Source organism: Perissodus microlepis, chromosome 23, assembly GCF_051167445.1.
Source record: "Perissodus microlepis isolate ML-2025 ecotype Zambia chromosome 23, ASM5116744v1, whole genome shotgun sequence".
Lineage (NCBI taxonomy): Eukaryota > Metazoa > Chordata > Actinopteri > Cichliformes > Cichlidae > Perissodus > Perissodus microlepis.
The window spans coordinates 21,823,036-21,835,115 of record NC_140482.1 but is presented as its reverse complement, the minus strand read 5'-3'; the positions used below and the strand labels follow the sequence as shown (position 1 = coordinate 21,835,115).

The following is a 12,080-nucleotide window of genomic DNA, read 5'->3' as shown; positions in this document are numbered from 1 at the left end:
AAACCCTGAAAACCACACATTTCACACCTGAGCCTCAACTCTCGCGGCCTGGTACCAAACGACTCACGGACCGGTACCGGTCCGAGGCCCGGGGATTGGGGACCACTGCTTTACACCACTGCATTCCACGCTTTGCATTGTGCTTGGTGATGTAAGGCTTGGATGCAGCTGCTCAGTTCCGTGAAGCTCTCTACACACTGTTCTTGAAATAATCTGAAGACCACATGAAGTTTGGAGGTCTGCAGGAATTGACTCTGCAGAAAGATACATCTGCACGCTACAATCGGAATCACAGAGCAAGGTCAGCACCTTGCTCTGTGATTCCACTTTCCGGTTTAGCTGCTGTCGTTCCCAGTCGCTTCCACTTTGTTATAATTCCAACAGTTGATTGTGGAATATTTAGTAGTGGAAAAATGTCACGACTGTACTTGTTTCACAGGTGGCATCCTATCATGGTACCATGCTGGAATTCACTGAGCTCAAGAGAGCAACCCATTCTTTCACAAATGTTTGTAGCAGCAGTCTTGATTTGACACACCTGTGGCCATGAAAGTGATTGGAACACCTGAATGAATATTTGTGGCAATATAGTGTCTATATAAGTAGCTTTGCATGAGACAAAATCCTTCTTTAACATGTATTAGGCCTATACTCAGTCAATCCTTTGTCTGAAGCAGGCTCTTTAAGTTCCTTTCCCTTTAATTTATTTTGCTTGTGATTGAAACCCCTTGTAAACTAAAGGTTTGAACAGCAGGTGGGTGGAGCTGCCTGTAGATGACCTTATGATGTAATGTTTTGATTGACGAGATCTTAAATGAACAAAGACCTCCTAAATCTAAAAAAAAAAATAAAAATCAGCATGCAGGATATGATCATACATCCACTGGCATCATTCTCTCATATATACTTTAAAAAGAAATGGACCTACTTTAATAGCTCCCTTCTGTTATTTCTCTGGTGCAGACCGGTCTAATCAATAATTCCGAACAATGAATTTGAAATGATTGCAAAGGTGACTGCGAGAGCACCAAATGATTTTCCGAGTGTCTGGTCATATTTTCCTCTTCAGGGCTAAACACTTGTGTAGTAAAGAAGAAAAAAAAACTTTTTTTCTGCTTTAAAAGTGCAGTTATTGGTTTTCAAACTTGGGAGAAATTGTTTTCTTTGACCTTTATTGATCCGACTGTCCTAAAGCGGCACAAATAAAGCAGCATAAATTCTCACAAACTGAGAGCCATTCCCCTGACATGCATAAGGGATCACACTGTTAAGACCGTACGCCATGTTTGACTGTGACCTCGGTTAAGAAAGTTCAGGGGTTTGTGCCGTTGCTTTGAAGCTTCGAACCAAAACAAATACGTGAGAGGTGAATAACTCAAAGTTTTCCATGATTCGCAAGAATCACATTACTTTTCCAGCACTCATGTCATCACATGCTTGTAAATCCACTGTCAGTTTCAGTTGACAACACATTACTGTGGGCTTTAGATTTGCGTTTCGTCGTTGAGAGATGTCTTGCTTGCCATCCTCTGATAACATTTTTTAAAAAGTCTAAGAAATCCAGGATGGAAGTGGATGTTTGCCCCTCGTGCTGCTAAAACCAACTGCTGCAAACTTTTGCCCCGTGCACACTGCTTTTCAGAAAGAAACTCGAGATGTTTTTCTTGCAGTTTGTGTAGCAGATGTCCTTGGTGATGTGGGTGTAGCTAACTTTGAGCTAAAGCAGCTCCAAAACCATCCTTTGAAAAGAGCTGTGACCCCGTGCCCGAGCACCAAACCTGCCCTCTTTAACCTGTCATGTCATGTTCATGCTGGTCTACTGACCCTTGCTGCTGCCTCACCACCCACTCAGTCCACCATCACAGCTCCACAAGCAAGAGCCTTTTCTGCTGTTTAAAGATTTATGCAGTATTCTCGTAGTTCTTAATCTGAATTTTCTAACATAGATGAAAAAAGAAAAGAAGTCAGACTTTTGGGACACATATACATTTTAACTTATATGACACCCTTCATACATGCACCTTGACGATCAGAGGAAAAAGATGGAATAATAAGTAACACAATACAGTCTGTGAAATAGAATAATGCATAAAATAAGTATGGATATAAATAAAAGCGGTAGCACTTGATAATAATGTCACACTATTATATAGCGCTTTTGAAGGCCCCGAAATGTGCTATACAAATGCAGTCCATTATTATTATTATTATTATTACTATTAAGCATTACTAAGGTATTAGCAAGTGATTAGTTCAGCATTTATATACCATACCTCCTCCTTAGTATGCCATTTATAAATACAGATATGTTCATCTATCTGTTACACCATGTTCCGCTATCGCTGCTACTACATCACTATTAGTAATATTCATACACATAGTCATAATAATCTGTGTTTGTGAAGGACATAGTAAGGAGTAATGCTATATGAATGATGAATTAACCACTTGCTCATACCTTAATCGCTAATGCTTATAGTTCCTAATAAATGTAATAATGTTTATTAGTGTGACATAATTATAAAAGTAAATAAAATGATGAAAAATGCATAAAATAAATAACAGCATATATATAATATTTAAAAACAAATTAATAACAAAAGTCAACAATACAAAAATAAAAATGAAAGTACAGACAAACAGGGAGTTAGCATTTTCCTGAACATGAAGCTAATGCTATAGTGTCTCAAACCTGCATTCATTGTAATGGCCAGCAGGGGGAGACTTCTTCTGTTACAAAACAATTGGCAGAATACATAGAGTAAACTACCTTACTTCCTAGTGATCTACATCCACAGTTGTCCACATTCTTTCTGTATTTACTGTCTCAATTAGTAGTTTCAAGTATTACTGAATACAACATGATTTTTATTTTTCAAAAATGCAAAACCGTTTAGAGTAAAAAACTGTAAAAACTGAATGCTGCACATAGGGATGTCATACCTACTATAGATTTCAATACCAAAATTATAAAAACGCGACTGTACTTAATTTTGTTTTAGTACTGTAGGTACCACAGCTAGCATATGTACAATATGTACAATAAAGCTACACGTGGAAAACGGACTGCAGCTGCCGCTCCATCCCTAATCGTTGATAAGAAACATGCAGCAAGTAGCAACTTTTTTACTTGCTTACTGTTTTTTTGTCTTTTTGAGCTGGCATCGCCACTGTGAAAACAACTGTGCTCCTAGTCTAAAGGCACGATTCCCAAAGTGTGGGCCAGCCCTGGTGGGCTGTGGGTTGCACATTGGCCTTAACGCTATGCATATGACTGGGTAGCTTTAACAATTTCTAACCAAACACCTGTAGTTGTTTTTTAAGGAAACCCATCAATTTCTCCTGTATTTTGATTAGAGGCAAGATTCAGAGTGAAGATCGGGTCACAGCACTCTTGACTTTGGGCTAGCATTATATACAGTCATATAACATAAATTAATATAATGTAACGTCACATTACAGCTCATAGTAAAGTTATTAGCCTACTGGGTAAGTCCTATTTTTTCGTCTTGTGTCCTGTCAACAAAATCAGCAAAAATAAAACTATATGTTAACATTGTAACAAACGATGTGGCTAAGGAGGTCACAATTTAAAACATCTTTATTATAAAGTTGTTTTAAATCACTGACATGGCTCTAGAAGGCTATTTGGTTACAGTTTTACAGTTCAAGCCTCTTGTTGCTTTCAATGGCCGGTTTCATGACGCGACGTCTTAAAAGCATAAATGTTTAACTACAAAATGAGCGTTACCAGACCAGTGGGTGATGCAATAGTATCTGCCTCTAACTCCGACAGGTTATGTTGTTCACAACTACAAAAAAGCACTTCTTACTTCAGCTGTTCTCTCAGACATAACTGTTTGTATTTAGTCGTGACAGAGCCCTGAAATACCCTCCCAAACCGAGCGGGATTTACAGAAAAAATGATCCGCTACATTATCAGATGCAATTTTGAATAACTGATAACAGCCTCGCTGCTTACTGTTCAGTCTCTTTACAGTATCTGAGAGCGGTAAGGGAAGGAGAGAGGAGAACTTTGGAAATATGAAACCTGCAACAGGAGGACAGAAACATGATAAGAGAGCAAACGCAGAGAGAAGGAAAGGATTGTAAGGAAGAGATGTGAAATGAGAACAAGCACGGCTCAATATTTCAGTGAGAAAGTGCTTTCGTCTTTTACTTCATGCATGGGTCAGAAATGTGTCAAAATCACTGTGCATACACTCGCATGTCTCTACTTGTACCTTCTCCCCATTAATCTCCACTTTCAGAATCTGCTAAAGACTGTGTACAGCACTGTGCATAAATACAATGAAATCTCCATCCTCCTTGTTTTTTATTAGCCGCCATCAATATCACTCATTCCTTCCAGTTACAAAGCTGGAAACGTCATCAGCGTAACTGAGAACATCACTTCTAGTAAAGCGATGAGTCATTGCAGTCTGTTTTACTGCTGAGGGTGTGATCATTTTACTATGAAAAAGTCTTGCCAGTGGCTCACTCTCTCTTTTCTTTTTACTGTTTGTCTCATTTCTGCACCTGTTCAACGTGTAGTCTCATTTCTCTGCTTCATTCACCGTCCTGTCTATTTTTGTTTCCTCTTTTCTTTCCTGTGGCTTCTGCCCATTTTTTTTCCCTTTCTTCACTCTTGCTGCTGATAAATGTGCCGGTTCTTTGTTTAAGTGCACCAAACCACCTATGTTTACCTTTTGCCTGACAAGGAGCTGGCGTGGCCGGATGAATAATGGTTCTGTCTGGAAGGAGCAAAACAGTGTGACGCTGCTGTAGCTCTGCCAGGCCTCGTGGTTTGGTCAACAAAGCATGTGACTTTGACATGAGAGCCTGCTGTTTACAGACTGTTTTCTGTCTTTTTAACTGTGGCCGTGAGATTTAGCTAACCTTAATCCATTTAATCAACTCAGTTTATGCAAAATATGCATTTTGGAAAGTACTGACTGGCCAATAACATTTATCAAGAGATTGTCACTCACTGTAGAGTCACGATTGCAAAATTTGCACACAAATCAACTTTGTTTGAAAGTGTTTAAAGGCCCAGTTTTACTGGGAGTTTTGGGGTTAGTGTTGGTGAACCAATTACAGAAAAGAAAAAGAAAACACAAGCTATATTCTTGCATGTGTATCAAATTTGACATGAAAGGGGTCTGTGATGGCCAGGATACAGGATACCCTGAAACAAAAATATTCAGTACAAAATTTAAACCAAAATCCTAATTTGAATACAGAATTTATTGGGCTTTATTTTTAAGTCATGGATGGATGCATGAATGAATACAGTACATGGATGACAGGATTTCACAGTTCCAGAAATTTCTAGTTGCTACCTGTGCAAGAAAAACTGCATGATCCTCCATCCATTCAACTTCTTCCCTTAGTTCAATTCAGGATCACCGGGGTTCAGCCATAGAGTAAGAGGCACAGTACACTGAAAGAAGTGCACTGGCATTTAAAGGTTCTATTCCATGTTTTGAGTTTCCGTTTGAATAAGCTGAGCTGTTTCTCTGTGTTGTAAATGTAAAGTAGTTTATGTAATGCACCCCTCTGCCTGGCCTGTGTTTCTGCAAAAAACACCGTTGTATATTCAACCCATTGTCCTGCCTGGCATATATCAGCTCCCAGACTGTACACACCGAGATACAAACGCACACACCTGAGCCGTCAAGTGGACACGGCCTCGTGTCACCTGATGGTTTAACGGGGAAAAGAGCTGCAGCTGAATACTTACAACTCCCACCGATGGTTGTGGGAGAGAGACAGAACAATAGAGAGGACAGAAACAAAGGAATGGATGGCTAAGGGACAGAGAAAAAGAAATTAAGAATTGAGAAAGAGAGAGAGAGAGATGTAGAGCAGATGGATTCGGACACTTTTGAAACCAGCCCAGAGAAGAGAGCATTTACAGTAGAGCGCGTCGGTGTGAATGTTAATGCTCGGGGACGTCGTTCTCGTTCTCACAAATAAAAGATTGTGTCTCTCTTTCTTTCGATTTTGTTCCTTTGCTTGGTTTTACCTTGCTTACTCACTCTGAATGAATGCTGTTTCTCTCTTATGTGTGTGTGTGTGTGTGTGTGTGTGTGTGCGTGTGTGCGGCTGGCTGATATTGGCTTTTGAGAGTTGTTTTCGCCTCACTTTTCACCTCTCCCCTCTGATCTTTTATCACCACACAAACTCTCTCTCTCACACACACACACACAGACTTGCAACTGGGTTTCAATAACAGATTATTACAGAAGCCTCGCTAACCTTTCATCTCTACACACAGAAAAAAATATATCCTCTCACTCACACGGACACACACAAACACACACACGCGTTTATCGATCAGACCAATTTTAGAGCCTCGCACAGACTTCCTTTGAGTTTGTAGCCACTCTTAAATCATTTCATCTAATAACTAATCTCTCTCTCTCTCTCTGTGTGTGTGTGTGTGTGTGTGTGTGTGTGTGTGTGTGTGTGTGGTCAGCAAATCTCATTTATCACCATAGTTCAGGTCCCCTCACTGCCATTCGGCCCCATGCATCCTGTACCCACAGCAATATGGTGGATCACAGAGGAGAGGAAGTGCGCTCATCTTTGCAGAGCCAACGATCCATAAAGCAATATGGGAGTTTATGAGCTCTCAATGTTGTTCAATATGAGGCCAAGTTCAACTATGCAATAGCCCTTTGTCTTTTTTTTTTTCTTTTTTTTGTCTTTTTCTTTTTTTTGGTTCTCTTTTCCTGAATTTCTTGCTATTGAGTGTGAAAATGTGAACTTTGGCTTTAAAAAATATGCAAGCAGGAGGAGAAACGCAAGTGGGTGATACTAAAGGACAGCAGTCATGGCATTAAAAGTTTAATTTTGGTGGTCCTCCTCGGGTCCTTGTACTCTGGGGCCTCTGGATATCTGGGGCCTGGATCTCCTCCATACCTGCTTCATACCCTGGTGGACGGGGCTATGGCTCCCCACACTCCCTAGCAGATCGTTACATGGAGAAACCTTTGGAATACAAGCATGCTGATCCACACAGGTATGCACACAGGTGTACACACGGGTGTTCACAGACGTGGACTACACCTTTCTTGGCTGCTGCCTCAAAGCACATTGTGCGCTGTCTATCTTGCGTGCTGCACAATATCGTTTATTATTTAGTATCTACTGTTATCTACTGCTAGCTAGTTTATTGTGATGGTGCTGTTTTTATTATGTTGCTCTTTGTTGTTTGCTTCCTCTTCTGTTTTTTTTCTCCATACAGGTGATCCAGGCGTTTTGTGTGTTTGTTTGTTTGTTTGTTTTTTCCTTTCTTCCCCCCCTTCTCACCATCTCTTCTCCCCTTTGGTTTTCTTTCTCTCCCTCTCTCTCTTTCATTCTTTCTCCCTGTCCTATCCCCCAGTCACGTCTGTCCCGTTTGTAGCAACCGAAAATAAAATAAATACATAATTATAATAAAGGTCAATCAAATGGACCAATATGGCAAGACAATGATGATCCACTTGGTAAAATAAATCCGCTTGGCATCTTTCTTGGCCTTAAGACAACAATTCTGATGGCTAAAGATCCAAACGGGACACAAAAAAAAAAAAAAAAAAGTTTAATTTACATTATTTTGAGCTTCATATAGATTTAGGTTGGAATTGGTTGTAGATTAAGTAACACATAGATGATCATAAAATACTGATTATAATTTATATAGTAGAGGTAAAATAAGTTATCTAAAGACCGATCAACAGCACCAACTGCAAAAATATAACTTTTTCAAACACAAAAATCAAGTACAGTGAAACCCCGACTTACGAAATTAATTAGTTCCCGAGGGTCTTTTGTAAGTCGAAAATCTTCGTAAGTCGAAGCACCCATCGCGCCTTTTGAGTGAACGATAGGCTATACGCTAATTGCTAACGGCAACATCAATACGTCGTTCAAGTGGAACAGCGAAGCGCAAGTACGAAAGCCAAGGGATTGTCACATGATTCGGAAGGCATTGTAGGCATTCTGGGCTCAGCCAATCAGAGTCAGCGGATTTCGTAACACCGGCATTTTGTCGTAACACGGGCAGAAATATTGCCGTTCAGTGCCTATGTAACTTGAATTTTTCGTTTAACGGAGTATTCGTAAGTCGGGGTTCCACTGCATCAACTCACCACAGTTTTTTTCCTGTCTAATTGGTACAGTTTTAATTAAATCCAAATTTCCATAAGACACATCATGCAAAGTGCATAACAAGATAAGTGAAGCCAAAGTGAATGGACATACAAAGTACCGGAAGGATGCAAAACACATGAAAAGTCATTTAAACACACTGAAGCACAAAGAGAAGCATTCAGACAATTATGTGTCACGAATGGTGGCGTGCAGAGGCTTCAATAAAACCAAACTTTAACAGATCAACGGTTCAAATTAATCAAAGTCCAAAAATGCAAAGAACATTTTTTAAAAAGAAGCAAAAACATGAGGAGCTGGGAGTATGTAGGAAGCCAAAAGAAATAACCCAAAGAGGAACATGAGGGAGTATACACAGACACCCTGATAAAGACAGAGGGGAGGACGAGTGTTCATGCACTGAGGGCTGACTGTGAATGAGAAACAGGCGGAAACAATCAGGACAGTCACAAAGGAGGAAGTAAAACTAATAGAAGGCATGACGCAAAAGAAACTCTGAGGAAGACAGCCAGAGATTTAAGGCCTTGGACTTTTTCTCAAGTTCCTCAAGCTATTCCGTTGTTGGCAGGGCGTGCTGTCCTGCTGAGGGAGCCCACTGCCATCGGGGAGTGCTATTTACCTAAGGTTAAAACAGGAAATTTTAAGGACATCATGTTTCATTGTTTGATGAAAAATATCATCGTTAATTGGATATATAATGTATAACAAGTTAATAGTAAACCATATATTTACTTTCAATACGTATATGATCTGGTGTGAGTGAATTAAGGCATGGGAAACATTTCCTTTACCATGATGTTCACCACTCTAGTTTGCCTTTGTCCCTGGGAAATTTTAATGTTTGCTCTACATAAGACACAATAGGCTCATTCAGTCTCTATTTCCTTCACTTCTGCTCACAGTCGGTGCTGTATCTGAAAAAAAAAAAGCGATTATTCTGTTTTAAAGTAAGACCTATTCGAAGTTGAACTGCTGACAAACTTTAATGAACAGTTTAATTACATTGAGCCAAACTCCATCCTGGTGCCACGCCGCACGCACACACGACACACAAACCTCTGGTCACGCCTGCGGTAACATGGCGATCGTGCCAGCTGAATGGAGCAGATGGTCGCAGGACTGAGGCTGGGGAGCTTGAGTGACTGGTTGAAATGCTGGCAGGGACGGAAAGAGGGCTTGATGGGCGCAAATATGAGGAACTAATTACAGTGGTAGCCACTGCATTAGTCGATTGTGTTGCATTTATCATGAGCACTGCAGACGGCCAGTTACATACTTATTTTAGCAAAAGAGTTGAATATGGGGGACCAAAACTGTCGAGATTTTAAATAAATGAGTCATAAAAAAATTTATATTCAAACACAAAATAGCATTAAAAATGAATGTAGGTAATAATTCATTTATAAAATCATTGTAGTCTATTTGTCTTGTCTCTCGTGTATTTTCTGATGTTTTAATTTCCTCGTGTAGTTGCTTTTTTGCATTGTCTGTCCTCACTGTGTGTTGCAAAAAGTTTAAAAAGTTGCACTTTTTCTGTATTTAATGTCTATTTCTATTACGTTTGCTATATTTGTAGAATCTTTTAATTAACTTTATTTACTTTTTTGTATTATTTTCCTTTTTTCTCTTTATTTCACTCTTCTTTTGATGAATAAATGTGTGGCTGGTTTTGTGGCGTTATGGTGTTGCTCTTGACTCTTAGAAAGTTCCCTTGCTTTTCATGCCTTTCTACAGTATAGAGTTTGCAGTAAGGTAGGGAACAAAAATGGTTGTTTTTGTGCACGCAGATAAAACTGGGAGAAAAGCCTACCCTTATCTAATTGCCCGGGGTTCCCACACACCAACAGAGTCGTGTCTACTCCCCATAATATCTTCAAAGTCTTGTAATCTCGTCAGCCAAGTAAAGTCTCCAAGTGAAACCCTCTGTAAAGGTCAACCAATGCAATTTGAATATCTTTGATTAAACGGTGTGCCGGTGCCAGACCTAGACTGTAGGTCAGTGCCTCAGAGAAATGATATCCACCCCTCTAACCCCACTTGTCCCTCCCCAAGTCTTCACTCTCGCGTCTCCCTCATTGTCGAGGGTCACGTCTGCTGCACTCCCCTTTCAGCAATTTATGTAATCCCTCAATCCTCGATTCCCTCCCACCGTTCCCTCTGTCCTTCAGCCCTCCCTCATTCACTTTCTTTCACTGTGTCGAGCTCTCGTATTCACACGGTTTTAGTCCTCAGATCTCCGCTCCTGGATGTTTCTTTGTCTTGATTTCATTCTAACGCATTCGGAGCACACGCCAGTGAAGCGATTCATCAGCAGACAAGTGCTTTAGTTACAAATTCCACCATGTGCAGCCGTGGCTGTAGTTATAGAATAGAGTGAGATCAGATATATGGGATTTTCCATCAGTTTTACAAGAGGGGCAAAAAAGAAAAAGCTGTTTAAGTTATCTAGGTTAACTGGTTGTGCTGACCTTTAAGTGTTGTGTATGTATGTAATCAAGTTAGCTAGCCTGCTGGCCTTTAAGCATAATGACTACTGTGGTCATGAATGGCTGAAAATCATTAATTGCACTGTTTGCGTTTCTCCCTTTTTGAATCTGTCAGCATAGTTAATATGCTCTGTAAGACAAATTGTCTCAAACGTGACCCTTTTTTTCTTCTTCTTCTGTTTTTGTGTGTAGTTTGTCCTGGTACAGAGAACAAATTGAGCACACTGTCTGACCTGGACCAGCAGTACCGCACCCTGAAGAAGCTCTACGAGAACTGCGAAGTCGTTATGGGGAATCTGGAGATTACCAGCATTGATCGAAACCGCAACCTCTCCTTCCTCAAGGTACGGGGGTGAAACTGTCTCTGGTCCGTTTGCTTTAATGGATAGATGAGAGAAAGACTGGGCGTTTTAGCATTCTGTATTGGGCAACAGATGGGATTCAGGACCACGGAGAGAGACAGGCAGAAAGACGGTGAATGTTTTACAATGAGAGCGCTCAGGCTCTGTCTCTGCTCACTCATTCTCTGTTTTCTCCATCGTAAACACTCACTAATTTATGGTCAGTGCTAAATCAAGATTTTTAGATAAAGGCATAATCCTCTTAAACCTTCACTGACTAAACATTGTGCTAAACCATGCATAAATCATGGACTACATATGTGGATAGTAAAAGTGATAGTGGCTAAATATAGACAGAGATGAGGCTGGAATGTATTTTTAGAGACACAAAGAAAGAGCTGGAATGTTTCGGCATCTCAGTCGGACACAGAGATCCCAGTCAGGAGGCTTAACCCAGTTTTGATTATGTTCAAGATGTAAGGTTAACACGGCGCACACAGGCGGAAAAGGTTTTCTGAACTCATTAGAGTTCATTCGTTGAGTAAAATGATTCTATATTGCATATTTACGAGACCCAAATATATACTATAGTCAACATTTAGAAAACACAGTCAGTTCATTTCAACATCAAGTACAATAGACGTGCTTGTTTTTGGTGTTAAATATAGATGCAATTAGCCATAAACTCCATGTTGCAAATATTGGTAAATTGATTTGCGTGTCTGATTTAAATATTCTCTTTCTGTATTTTAGGCGAACTCCCACAAATGTATATAGAACATGGTCAGTTGCAAAAATCTGACCCATTAGGTGATGCCTGCCCACATCACCCAATGGGTCAGTAGATGCTTTTCAACACATCCAGCTGGCAAAATGGCACATAAGGACCATTATATGAGCTAATTATAGTTGGTGCGCACATGCAAGCCACTTTGGAGCCCATCTCCACCCCTCTCCCTCCTTTTCGTGCTGTTTCTGAGTCAGTCAGTATACGAGCGGTCACTGATGTTTGCTACATTCTGCACTGGTCTCTCTCAGTGTTTCTCAGTGCTCTCCATGCCAGCAGAGCAACCAAATTTAAACTACTGCAGATAAA

At 40.2% G+C, this 12,080-nt stretch overlaps 1 protein-coding gene across 4 annotated transcripts in view; it reads left to right on the top strand.

Moving 5' to 3' along the window:
* The window catches only part of LOC146361395 (receptor tyrosine-protein kinase erbB-4-like), a 363,843-nt gene that overhangs the window by 177,902 nt on the left and 173,861 nt on the right, over nt 1-12,080 (top strand). For all 4 annotated transcript variants that reach the window (XM_084922478.1, XM_084922479.1, XM_084922477.1 and 1 more), the window contains exon 2: nt 10,836-10,987. In XM_084922478.1, the coding sequence (XP_084778604.1) occupies nt 10,836-10,987 (152 nt within the window). The remainder of the gene's footprint in view (nt 1-10,835; nt 10,988-12,080) is intronic.